At 50.8% G+C, this 11466-nt stretch overlaps 2 protein-coding genes across 3 annotated transcripts in view; one reads left to right on the forward strand and one right to left on the reverse strand.

Moving 5' to 3' along the window:
- The first annotated feature begins 13 nt into the window (after window positions 1-13).
- On the forward strand, window positions 14-3225 carry ciapin1 (cytokine induced apoptosis inhibitor 1). Of its 2 annotated transcripts, none has more exons than XM_064312929.1 (9): window positions 14-155; window positions 987-1148; window positions 1327-1470; window positions 1628-1707; window positions 1798-1966; window positions 2084-2160; window positions 2286-2404; window positions 2554-2632; window positions 2986-3222. In XM_064312929.1, the coding sequence occupies exons 2-9, from the start codon at window positions 992-994 to the stop codon at window positions 3094-3096; spliced, it is 936 nt and encodes a 311-aa protein (XP_064168999.1). In that variant the 5' UTR covers window positions 14-155; window positions 987-991; the 3' UTR covers window positions 3097-3222. The 2 variants fall into 2 exon arrangements, with proteins under 2 accessions (XP_064168999.1, XP_064169000.1); XM_064312930.1 differs by lacking the exon at window positions 14-155 and adding an exon at window positions 170-273 and having other exon boundaries at window positions 2986-3225.
- Window positions 3226-3690: 465 nt separating this feature from the next.
- Window positions 3691-11466, reverse strand: part of exoc3l1 (exocyst complex component 3-like 1) — a 14482-nt gene continuing 6706 nt past the window's right edge. The window contains exons 5-12 of the mRNA XM_064312922.1: window positions 10716-10833; window positions 10006-10131; window positions 8505-8605; window positions 7475-7585; window positions 6496-6766; window positions 5807-5962; window positions 5074-5207; window positions 3691-4598 (exon numbers count right to left, since the gene is read on the reverse strand). Coding sequence (XP_064168992.1) covers window positions 4412-4598; window positions 5074-5207; window positions 5807-5962; window positions 6496-6766; window positions 7475-7585; window positions 8505-8605; window positions 10006-10131; window positions 10716-10833 — 1204 coding nt within the window. The 3' untranslated portion in view covers window positions 3691-4411. The remainder of the gene's footprint in view (window positions 4599-5073; window positions 5208-5806; window positions 5963-6495; window positions 6767-7474; window positions 7586-8504; window positions 8606-10005; window positions 10132-10715; window positions 10834-11466) is intronic.

Raw genomic sequence — 11466 nt, forward strand, 5'->3', positions numbered from 1 at the left:
TGTTGTTAAGTTCACGACTGTGGGAAGTCAAGGCGAGCGTTTATCTATCGAGTATTGGAGTTCGACGCGTTATCGAACCGTTTCTTTATTAAACCTTGTGTAATACAATCCGTTCTGCCACGTTCCATTTGGGTTTTGTGATAACAGTCACGTTGGTAAGTGTGAGCTCACGCCGATTGCGCTTATCTGCGTCACATTGAATTGGTCCTATTGTAAAGTTAGAAGTGTTCTCTTGTTGTGAACAAATAAAAGCAAAGTACAGAATCCGGTAAGGTAAGGCTGAATACTATACACAACAGCCCAGTTACTGTTAACTAGAACGACACCGTTTAGCACGTGTTATGTGATTACTTGCGTGTGTGCCAGTTTTCTCTCTATCGAGATAACGTCATATAAACTGACGCGAGTTACTTTTGTTGTGTAGCTAGCCAGGTTAACACGTTCGCGTTTGTGCTCAAAATGTGCAGACGTCTGTGAAGATATAACGAGCCATAAAATGCTTTATGTTTTTCATTGGTTTCAGAAATACAAGTTAACTGTGGCGACCCAGTCGTGTAGGCAGTTGGCAAACGTAAAATAACTATGCCGAACTCTTAACTAAAATGTTACGCGCATGAAAAAGGTCATTCAGTCAGACACAGAACGGTCCCCACCCGACCTGTGGTGCTGCGGAAGCTCTGCAGTTACCGTTTGACCGGCTCAGTGGAATCCTGACAGTCCCTGGCAGGTGTACCGGAGGCCATATTGCTGAGTATTTTTACAAAACATGTATTGTTATTGGATTGGATAACATAATGGAACCATACAATGGACAGGATGCGATTACGTCAATAAACGTGAAGATGCGTACCATCTGTTTTGCGTAGTTCACAAGCCTGAAATAATTCTCGACTTGTTTCACCTCCGAGGCAACAGTTTTGTGGATGAGAACGTTTAACACAGGAGTAATATTTTCTGTTTGTGTGTGTGTGTGTGTGTGTGTTCAGAGGCGATGGCGAACCTTGGTGTGCAAGAGGGGCAGAAGGTGATGCTGGTCTGGTCCCTGCCCTGCCAGCCAGAAGCACTGAAGGAGCTCGCAGAGAGCCTGGGAGCTGCAGTGGGGAGCACAGGCCAGGTTTCTGTGGAGAACATGGAGAGACTACATCTCTGTGAGTTTCACTGAGGGAAGGGGGTGGAGCTATGCATGTCTCATGGGGATGGGGGCGGGGCTGGGGCTGTGTACCTATGAAAAGGAGGGAGCAGTGCTGTGTGTTTGAGGGGGAAAGGGGTAGCTTGTATAAATAGCTCAATTTGATAAACTGAAGCAGTGATTATTCCCCCTCCCAGCCTCTCACAAGCCGTCCAGCTTCGACTGGGTTCTGTCGGGGCTGATTGCCGGCAGCTGCGTGGTCCACAGCTTGGACGCGCTAGCAGAGATGGCCAAAGTGACCAAGCCCGGCGGAAAAGTGCTCCTGGAGGAGCCAGTCACAGGTAGGCAGGGAGGACAAGGGAAGTCAGTCAAGACTGCTACATGGTCCCTGTGGCGAATGCAGACTTGTACATGTTTTTTTTTTTTTTTTTTTTAAACATTGGCGGTTATTCTGTGTGACCTTGAATCTGACCTTTGACCCCCGACCTCTGCTCTCAGGCAGTGAGGACAGCAAGGTGAGGACGCCGCAGAAGCTGACGTCGGCCCTGAAGCTGTCCGGTCTGGTGTCCGTGACGGAGGTGAGTTCCGCGACTTTGCCCTAGTCGGCACTCCAGTGACTCCCGCCTCTAGGGGGCGCCGCAGGCTGACGAGCGCGTCTCCTCCCCAAGGTGAGCTCGGGACCCCTGAGCCCGGAGGAGCTGGAGTCGCTGCGGGAGGCGACGGGGTACCAGGGGAACTCCCTCTGCAGGGTGCGCATGTCCGGGTCCAAGCCCAGCTACGAGGTGGGCTCCTCCACCCAGCTGAAGATCTCCTTCGCCAAGAAGACCCCCAAACCAGGTGCGCGCTGCTCTCCTCTCCTCCTTTCTCATCCCTCCTTCTGCAGCCCTCTCTCATAGCTTAATTTCCTCCCCTCGTCTTTCTTTCTCTCCCCTCTCCCTCGGTTGTTTCTCTCAGTGGAGAAACCGGCTCTGGACCCCGGCGCCGCCTCCCTGTGGACCCTGTCAGCCAATGACATCGAGGACGAGGAAGTGGTGAGTGTGCCCGTTTGCACGCATGCATGCACCTGCTGAGGGAACAAGCGGAATTAAGAGCGGCGGTTCGATTCGACGGCCCTCGTGAAGCCCCTCTCCCTCCCTCCCTCCCTCCCGCCCGGCAGGACCTGATAGACTCGGACGCCCTCCTGGACGCCGACGACCTCGTGAAGCCCAAGCCCGAATCGCTCAAAGCAAAGTGCGGAGACAGCGCCGGCAAAAAGAAGAAAGCCTGCAAGAACTGGTGAGAGAGACGAGAGAGCGTGTGTGTGTGTGGGGGGGCATTGTGACATCATCACGTACGTAGAGTAATTCCGTATGCGTCGGTCGCTGTAGCTGCAGTGATAGAGGTGTGTGTAGCAGGAGAATAACGTTACTCTCTCTCCATCCAAGCACGTGTGGCCTTGCTGAGGAGCTGGATGAGAAAAATGCGTCTAAGAAGAGCAGTCAGCCCAAATCCGCCTGTGGAAGTGTGAGTAGCCCCCACCCCGTCACCCCCTCCACCCTCAGCTCCACCCACTGCTCTAAATTAACTGAATGTGATTTTGATCCATAACGGCTTAATATCACCGAGCATTACCAGTGCCCTCCTGTTTGCAGATGCATGCATATCCCAAACCATAATGCACAACAGATTTTAGCACAGGCTATTGAGCCCTATGGAGTCAGGGCTATGTCACTAGCTGATTGTGATGGTGGGTTGTTTTCCCCTTAACTCTCACATTAAAAAAAAAAAAAAAAAAATCCTTGTAACCTGTGAAACCCTATTGGATGAAGACTGTTCGCTGTCTGAGTGTTAGCCCTGTGCCTGTACCCGTCCCGCAGTGTTACCTGGGCGACGCCTTCCGCTGTGCCAGCTGCCCGTACCTGGGGATGCCCGCCTTCAAACCCGGAGAGAAGATCTACGTTCCCAGCACGCAGCTCACCGATTCCTAAGAGCCACCCCCCCCACTCTCCCCCCTCCCCTCTCCCCTGGATCAGCACCACATTCCACCCCCCCTCCCTCTCCCCCTCCCCTGGCCTTCATTTATCTCCTTACAACCCACCCGCCCACCCCCGCGCTTGGCTACGTTAGGACAGGGTTCTTTAGTTGCCGGTTGCCGTGGGAACTGTAAAAGCCGCTGCAGGGAGCGCGGGTAATTACGCTCGCCTGCAGCCGCCGCCGGTCACCCGAGCAAGGGCGCGGAGAGGGGGCGTGGCTCCAGGGTGTGAGCGACCGGTGGATTTGGCGTGTTTTCCTTCATTCTTAGTCTGAGACATACAAGTATCACAGAAATGGAAAATGCTAATCAAACTTCAAACAATACGTAATTTAATAAAGTTGTATCCAACAGGTTTTTGGTGGAGTTTCTCTTCAGATGAAATGTTGAAAAGATGGTCTTGAGACATGCTGATATTATGACACCTTTAAGGTCAAGGTTCACCAGTTACAGAAGTCTTGTGATGTCACCAAAGTGAAAGGTCAGGGTGGACAATGCTTTGAGGCATCACTCAATCATTTCAGATAAAACATTTTTTAAAAGACAACTGTATAATTGATAAATTTATTGTACAGTAGTGTATCACCAACAAATGTACACATTAGTGGGAAAAGGGAGTGGATCAGAATATTACAGAAGACCACAGACTTCCTGTACCCTATAACCGTATTTAGAACAAATTCTTAGAACTCTCATTACATTGAACATCCTTATGACTTGCAATATGTTGCACATCCTTAAGATAACTCTGATTACTTTACCCAACTTTATAACTGCTATATTTATTACATGTTGTTGGTTGATGATTCATATTCATTACTTTAAAAATCCTTGTTATCATTACAGTCATATTCATGTGTGTACATGTTTTCCATAATGTCATCGTACTCCTGCTTCTCTGAGGTCAACATACTCTGTAGTTCAGTGTATGTTTCCCCCACGATACACTTTAAGGTGTAAGATCACAAATATGCCATTGGAATGTTCTCAGTATTCTAATGCTGATGTCATAATCACTACTGGTAATTGAAAGCAATGAAGTTCTAGGACACTGACAATAAGAATTTTGAAAAACATTCTAGAACACCTACTCTTCAAAGGGTTAAATCCCATTGCTACTCCCAATCCTGCAGTGCTGAAGTAAAATGGCTGCCAGCATTAGACCTGCACAGTCTCTTTTAGCCCTAGATGCTTCTGTAAACAAGCCCTGTGTGGGAGGGGGTGAGAGTGACTGGAGTGGGGTGGGGAGGGGAGGGGGGTGCGGGACATGTTCAGGTGCACTTGGCGGTAGACAGGCAGAAAGGCATGCTGGGAAGAGGAACCAGGATGTCGGAGAACACTGGGCGGTACCCGGGCGGCAGGGGCGGGGCGCTCTGCTCGAGCATGTGCAGCACGGACGCCCTCACCTCCCGCGGGACGTCCCCCCTCACGTCCAGCAGGGCGGAGACGTGCTCCTCACTGACAGACAAACGGACAGACAGACAGACATACACACTCAGGGATGAACAGCAGGCAACAATCTTCAATATCTAAAGCCCTGGATTAAGGCTTCAACAGCCAGACTTGTAAAACTGAATGGGATGGTTTAGACCTGGGGTGTCTAATGCCAGTCTCAGAGGGCCACAGTGCCACCAAGTGATTCATTAAAGTCAGCTAAAAAATCAACAGGCTGTGAAACTACAAATACCTGCAGGCACTGCAGCCCTCCTGGACTGGAGTTTGACACACACACACTGTGGCATACGTTGTTTGGTATTGATCTGAAGTGAGGTATATTGGAGTTTTTTTTTAAACCAGGTGCTGGTTACACTCACATTATCATGTGTGAGGTGGTGATCATACCCTGGTATGGAGTCTGATATACTGTGATAGAGGGAGGCAGTGTTTGGTGTAACAAAGGGAATCTGCCCAGTGTGGGATGCTGGGTAATTACCTAATATCGGGGTACTTGGCCACTAGCCCCGACACTTCCAGTGTCAGCATGCTGGGGTCCTTCAGCCGGATGAAGTCCGCCAGGACAGGCAGAAGGGCTGTTGGGTTAACACCATCCACGGCCCCCTCTCCCTCCTACACACACACACGCACACACATACACACATGTAAGGTATGTTTGCTGGGGCAATATGTGGGCAGGTTTATGGTCTGTGCGTGTGGTTATGGCCTGTGGGCGGGGCAGTATGTGGGCGTGGTTATGGCCTGTGGGCCGGGCAGTATGCGGGCAGGTTTATGGTCTGTGCGTGTGGTTATGGCCTGTGGGCGGGGCAGTATGTGGGCGTGGTTATGGCCTGTGGGCGAGGCAGTATGTGGGCGTGGTTATGGCCTGTGGGCGGGGCAGTATGTGGGCGTGGTTATGGCCTGTGGGCCGGGCAGTATGTGGGGGAGTGGTTATGGCATGTGGGCCGGGCAGTATGTGGGCGTGGTTATGGCCTGTGGGCCGGGCAGTATGTGGGCGTGGTTATGGCCTGTGGGCAAGGCAGTATGTGGGCGTGGTTATGGCCTGTGGGCGGGGCAGTATGTGGGCGTGGTTATGGCCTGTGGGCCGGGCAGTATGTGGGGGAGTGGTTATGGCATGTGGGCCGGGCAGTATGTGGGCGTGGTTATGGCCTGTGGGCAGAGCAGTATGTGGGAGTGGTTATGGCCTGTAGGCGGGGTCAGGGCAAACGCACCGCCCCCTGGAAGAGCTCCCTGAGCTGCTGCGTGTCCTGGATCATGCGCTGGGCGAGCAGGCTCCTCTCCTCCGCCCCCCGGCACACCATCTTCTTCTGCATGAGCGCCCGCGCGTACTCCACCACCACCACCCACTCGCACTCCTCCTGCAGGAGCTGCGGGCACAGGGAGCTCGGTGTGTAACACGTGGGGGGGGGGGGGTGTAGATGGGTGTCAGCCTTAGAGTCTATACTATGTAGAGACAGCGACTCCTATAAAAGTAGTCTCCTATGGGGAGCGCATCAGAACCAGGAAGTACCGTTTTTTTTTTTCGCTCAACAGACATGCTCAGTTGTGTCCTTGGTCACGTGCCTGCGTCACGTGTACAACGAGGACAGTGCAGACATTGGCTAAAATAAATTAAATAAATAAAAAATCAATACCTTTGTCTGTGTGGTAGGAAAAAATATATTTTACCTCGGAAAAACGTGATATTTCTTCCTAATATAATGCACACAGCTAACATCAATATTTGAGTGGAAGCATTTTATTTTTGCTGTCAAAAATGAATGGAGTCCAATGGGGAGAAACTTTTGAGAGAAAATCATGGATGTCAGCAGGGGGGCGACATTACATCCGGTGAGAACCCGAAAGCTGGGCCCTAGGTGTCAGCGGAGGGGGGCGGGGGAGAGAGGGGGGCGGGGCTGACCTGCTGGCAGGGGGGCCGCGCCCGGGCGTACAGCTCGCAGTGGCGCTCCAGCACGCCGCAGAGCGCCCGGGTGCCCTCCTCGCTGGCCAGCCAGGACCGGGCCAGCAGCCGCAGCGTGGCGGGCTGCAGGTCCTGCTGCAGCTCGTCCACCGCCAGCCGGCACGCCTTCCGCACCGCCCGGTCCAGCGCCGCCAGCGGCCCCGGCGGGGTGCGCGGGAGCTGGGCCGCCGGGCACGCGCTCCGCTGCTGCTGCAGGCTCTCCGTGGAGCTCCTGGGAGGGAGGAGGTAGGAGGGAGGGAGGGAGGGAGGAGGGAGGAGGGAGGGAGGGAGGGAGGAGGGAGGAGGGAGGGAGGGAGGGAGGGAGGGTGTGTGTGAAAAGTGCTCATTTGTGAATTTGTTCTCAAGGAGCTGGTCTTGCAACCGACAGGTCGCAGGTTCGATTCCCCGGGTAGGACACTGCCGTTGTACCCTTGAGCAAGGTACTTAACCTGCATTGCTTCAGTATATGTCCAGCTGTGTAACTGGATACAATGTAAGTCGCTCTGGATAAGAGCGTTTGCTAAATGCCTGTAATGTAATGTAAATACCCTTTAATACAAGGAGAGAATCTGCACTTTAACCACACGTGAATTGTTGGATTACAAGTCAAAGATTGTGCAGAACAGAGCCAAATCAAGAACAAAAATATTGTTCTAAACATTATGGAGGGCTCTGTATGTGCGTGTGTCTGTATATAAAAATACACATACGAACAGAAAATGTGCTCCTGTGCGTGAATAGTAATCCTCACCAAAAAGTTAGTCTCAGGTGGGTTAACATTTTCAAGTGTGAAAAGCCCTTATTAGGGCTGTAAAAAAATATTAGAAGTTTCAACTTCAACTTAAAAAAATAGACTAACTTAGTCAAACTTAGACTCAAATCTAAGAGACATAAATATTTACACATATCCACACACACACACAAACACACACAGACTCACTTCAGGACAATGCAGTTGCTGACGGCAGCAAGCAGGTAGTGGAGGTAGAATCTGTTGCTGTTGCGATCCTTGCGGTGCTCCTTCCCAAACTCCACCAGGGCCTCCCGAAACCTGGCACGGAGGGCAGAGAGGGCAGGGTCAGAGCGCCAGGGAAAAACACAAACTCTGGAGGAAGGCGTCGCAGACACGAGATTTCAGTCCTGGTCTCCAGCTTAGTCGTACTTTGGGTCGGTCATTTTTTTTTTTAAGGAACCTGGGTAATGGTTCTTCTTTCTATGATAAACGTTTCATATTTCATTCCATTTTGGATTATGGCTTGCCATACAAAGACCTCTGATCACAGAGAACGAACCGTAGTGGATCATAGAGGAAAAAGAATCACGACTCTAGGTCAAACGGTTAAAAAGCCACGGGCAAAAAATCCAGCATCAACTTTGGCCTGTTGGTGGCACTACAATCGTGGATGAACTGACCCCAAACTTGGTAACTGGATACCTTAGCCTGTCTTCTATCAATGTACAACATTTCACAAAATATCCACCAAGCGGTTCCATGGGGTTCCACAGACTACCATGGCAGGTGCTTCATCTATAATTACTATATGAAATAACCTCAAAAGGTGCTTCATCTAGCTGGTGGACAAGCTAAAACTATAGTGCGTGTAAACCAAAAGGAAAATATCACAGAAAAGCATTGAACTTATTCCTTAGAGCACGAGTGTCAAACTGCAGTCCAGGAGGACTGCGGGCTCTGCTGGTTTTTGGGGGTGTTCTCGGCACCAGTGGTTAATTTAACTCACTGACCGACCAAGGAATCCACACGCCTTGTTCTCAAGGCCTTAACCGGCAGCTGATTGACAGGAAACCACAAAAACCCACAAACACTGTGGCCCCATGGGAATTTCGTTTGATGCCCTTCCCTGAAGGAGAAAGTGGCTGACAGAGAAGGGAGAGTGTGACAGTGGCAGAGACAGACAGAGGCGCGCGCACACACACACACACACACACACACACACGCCTCTGCTGCGTACCTGTTGAGGAAGCTCTCCAGCTCGTACAGGCCCATCTGGATGGTCTGATCCCGCAGAGAGTCGCTGATCATCAGGGCCACCCGAGCGTTCTCCTCCAGCATCTAACACCCGAAACGCGATCACATGACCCTGGCACATCTAACACACCCGAAACGCGATCACATGACCCTGGCACATCTAACACACCCGAAACGCCATCACCTGACCCTGGCACATCTAACACACCCGAAACGCCATCACATGACCCTGGCACATCTAACACACCCGGAACGCGATCACATGACCCTGGCACATCTAACACACCCGAAACGCCATCACCTGACCCTGGCACATCTAACACACCCGAAACGCCATCACATGACCCTGGCACATCTAACACACCCGAAACGTGATCACATGACCCTGGCACATCTAACACACCCGAGCGTTCTCCTCCAGCATCTAACACACCCGAAACGCGATGACATGACCCTGATGCGTCTAACACACCCGAAACGTGATCACATGACCCTGGCACATCTAACACACCCGAAACGCGATCACATGACCCTGATGCATCTAACACACCCGAAACGTGATCACGTGACCCTGGCACATCTAACACACCCGAAACGCGATCACATGACCCTGGCACATCTAACACACCCGAAACGCGATCACATGACCCTGGCACATCTAACACACCCGGAACGCGATCACATGACCCTGGCACATCTAACACACCCGAAACGCCATCACATGACCCTGGCACATCTAACACACCCGAAACGTGATCACATGACCCTGATATGTCTAACACACCCGAAACGTGATCACATGACCCTGGCACATCTAACACACCCGAAACGTGATCACATGACCCTGATGCGTCTAACACACCCGAAACGCCATCACATGACCCTGGCACATCTAACACACCCGAAACGCGATCACATGACCCTGGCACATCTAACACACCCGAAACGCGATCACATGACCCTGGCACATCTAACACACCCGAAACGTGATCACATGACCCTGGCACATCTAACACACCCGAAACGCGATCACATGACCCTGGCACATCTAACACACCCGAAACGCGATCACATGACCCTGGCACATCTAACACACCCGAAACGTGATCACATGACCCTGGCACATCTAACACACCCGAAACGCGATCACATGACCCTGATGCATCTAACACACCCTAAATGTGATCACGTGACCCAGACGCATCACACACAATTTGTAAACCAGACGTTCGGGTCGAAAAGCGATCATCTGGCAACCCTGCTTGGTTTGCGTGTATAGGTACATGTCTATGCATACCGGGTATTGGTAAGTAACCAATGTACTGATTACATACATAAAAACCTATATGTATATACGTAATTAATATGTATGGGTTACAAGCTCAGGTGAGTCTTTAAGTAAAGGGAATAGTTGCTCATATTGGAAGGTTGCAAATTTGTATGGTGACGGTGCACCTGTATATAAAGTGTGTGTGTCTGTATACCTGTGTAATGATAGTGGGCAGGCTGGTGTGGTAGAAACCCTCGTGGTCGATGTCGGGCTCCTGATCTCTCTGCCAGTCCGTTTGCTCCACCTCCAGAGCTTTCTGCATCCATTCCGACACACTGTTCTACAGCACAGAAACACAGCAAACACAACCATTCTAACACACCGTTCTACAGCACAGAAACACAGCAAACACAGCCACTCTAACACACTGTTCTACTGCAGAGACACAGCCAACACACCCACTCTGACACACTGTTCTACTGCAGAAACACAGCAAACACACCCACTCTGACACACTGTTCTACAGCACAGAAACACAGCAAACACAACCACTCTAACACACTGTTCTACAGCACAGAGACACAGCAAACACACCCACTCTGACACACTGTTCTACAGCACAGAGACACAGCAAACACACCCACTCTGACACACTGTTCTACAGCACAGAAACACAGCTGTTGTATCAAATATTAGCACCCACACACATATGTGGACACACACACATACACGCGCGCACACACACACGCACGCACGCACGCACACAGATACACGCACGCACGCACGCACACACACACACACACACACAGACACACACATGCACACGCACACACACACACACACACAGATACAGGCACGCACACACACGCACGCACGCGCGCACACACACACACACACACACACACACAGGCTCTGCGCTCTCACCCGGACGCTGTGCACGTATTTGTTCTGGAGCTGGTCCAGGGCCTCCTGGGAGACGAGGGGTCCCAGCTCCTCTGGGCTGATCACAGCAACCAGCTCCGGGTCCCCCATCATCTCTGAGCTGCAGAACAACACACAGCACAGCCTGCTCACACTTATACTGTACTATACTTATACTACACACACACACACAGCACAGCCTGCTCACACTTATACTGTACTATACTATACTACACACACACACAGCACAGCCTGCTCACACTTATACTGTACTATACTTATACTACACACACACACACAGCACAGCCTGCTCACACTTATACTGTACTATACTTATACTACACACACACACACAGTACAGCCTGCTCACACTTATACTGTATGTGCACATATACACACACACACAGTACAGCCTGCTCACACTTATACTGTATGTGCACATATACACACACACAGCACAGCCTGCTCACACTTATACTATACTATACTTATACTACACACACACACACAGTACAGCCTGCTCACACTTATACTATACTATACTTATACTACACACACCACACCACAGTACACTGCTCACATTATACTATACTATACTTATACTACACACACACACACACACAGCACAGCCTGCTCACACTTATACTATACTATACTTATACTACACACACACACACACACACACAGTACAGCCTGCTCACACTTATACTATACTATACTATACTTATACTACACACACACACACACACACACA

The sequence above is a fragment of the Anguilla rostrata genome, chromosome 16 (genome assembly GCF_018555375.3).
Source record: "Anguilla rostrata isolate EN2019 chromosome 16, ASM1855537v3, whole genome shotgun sequence".
Classification (NCBI taxonomy): Eukaryota; Metazoa; Chordata; class Actinopteri; order Anguilliformes; family Anguillidae; genus Anguilla; species Anguilla rostrata.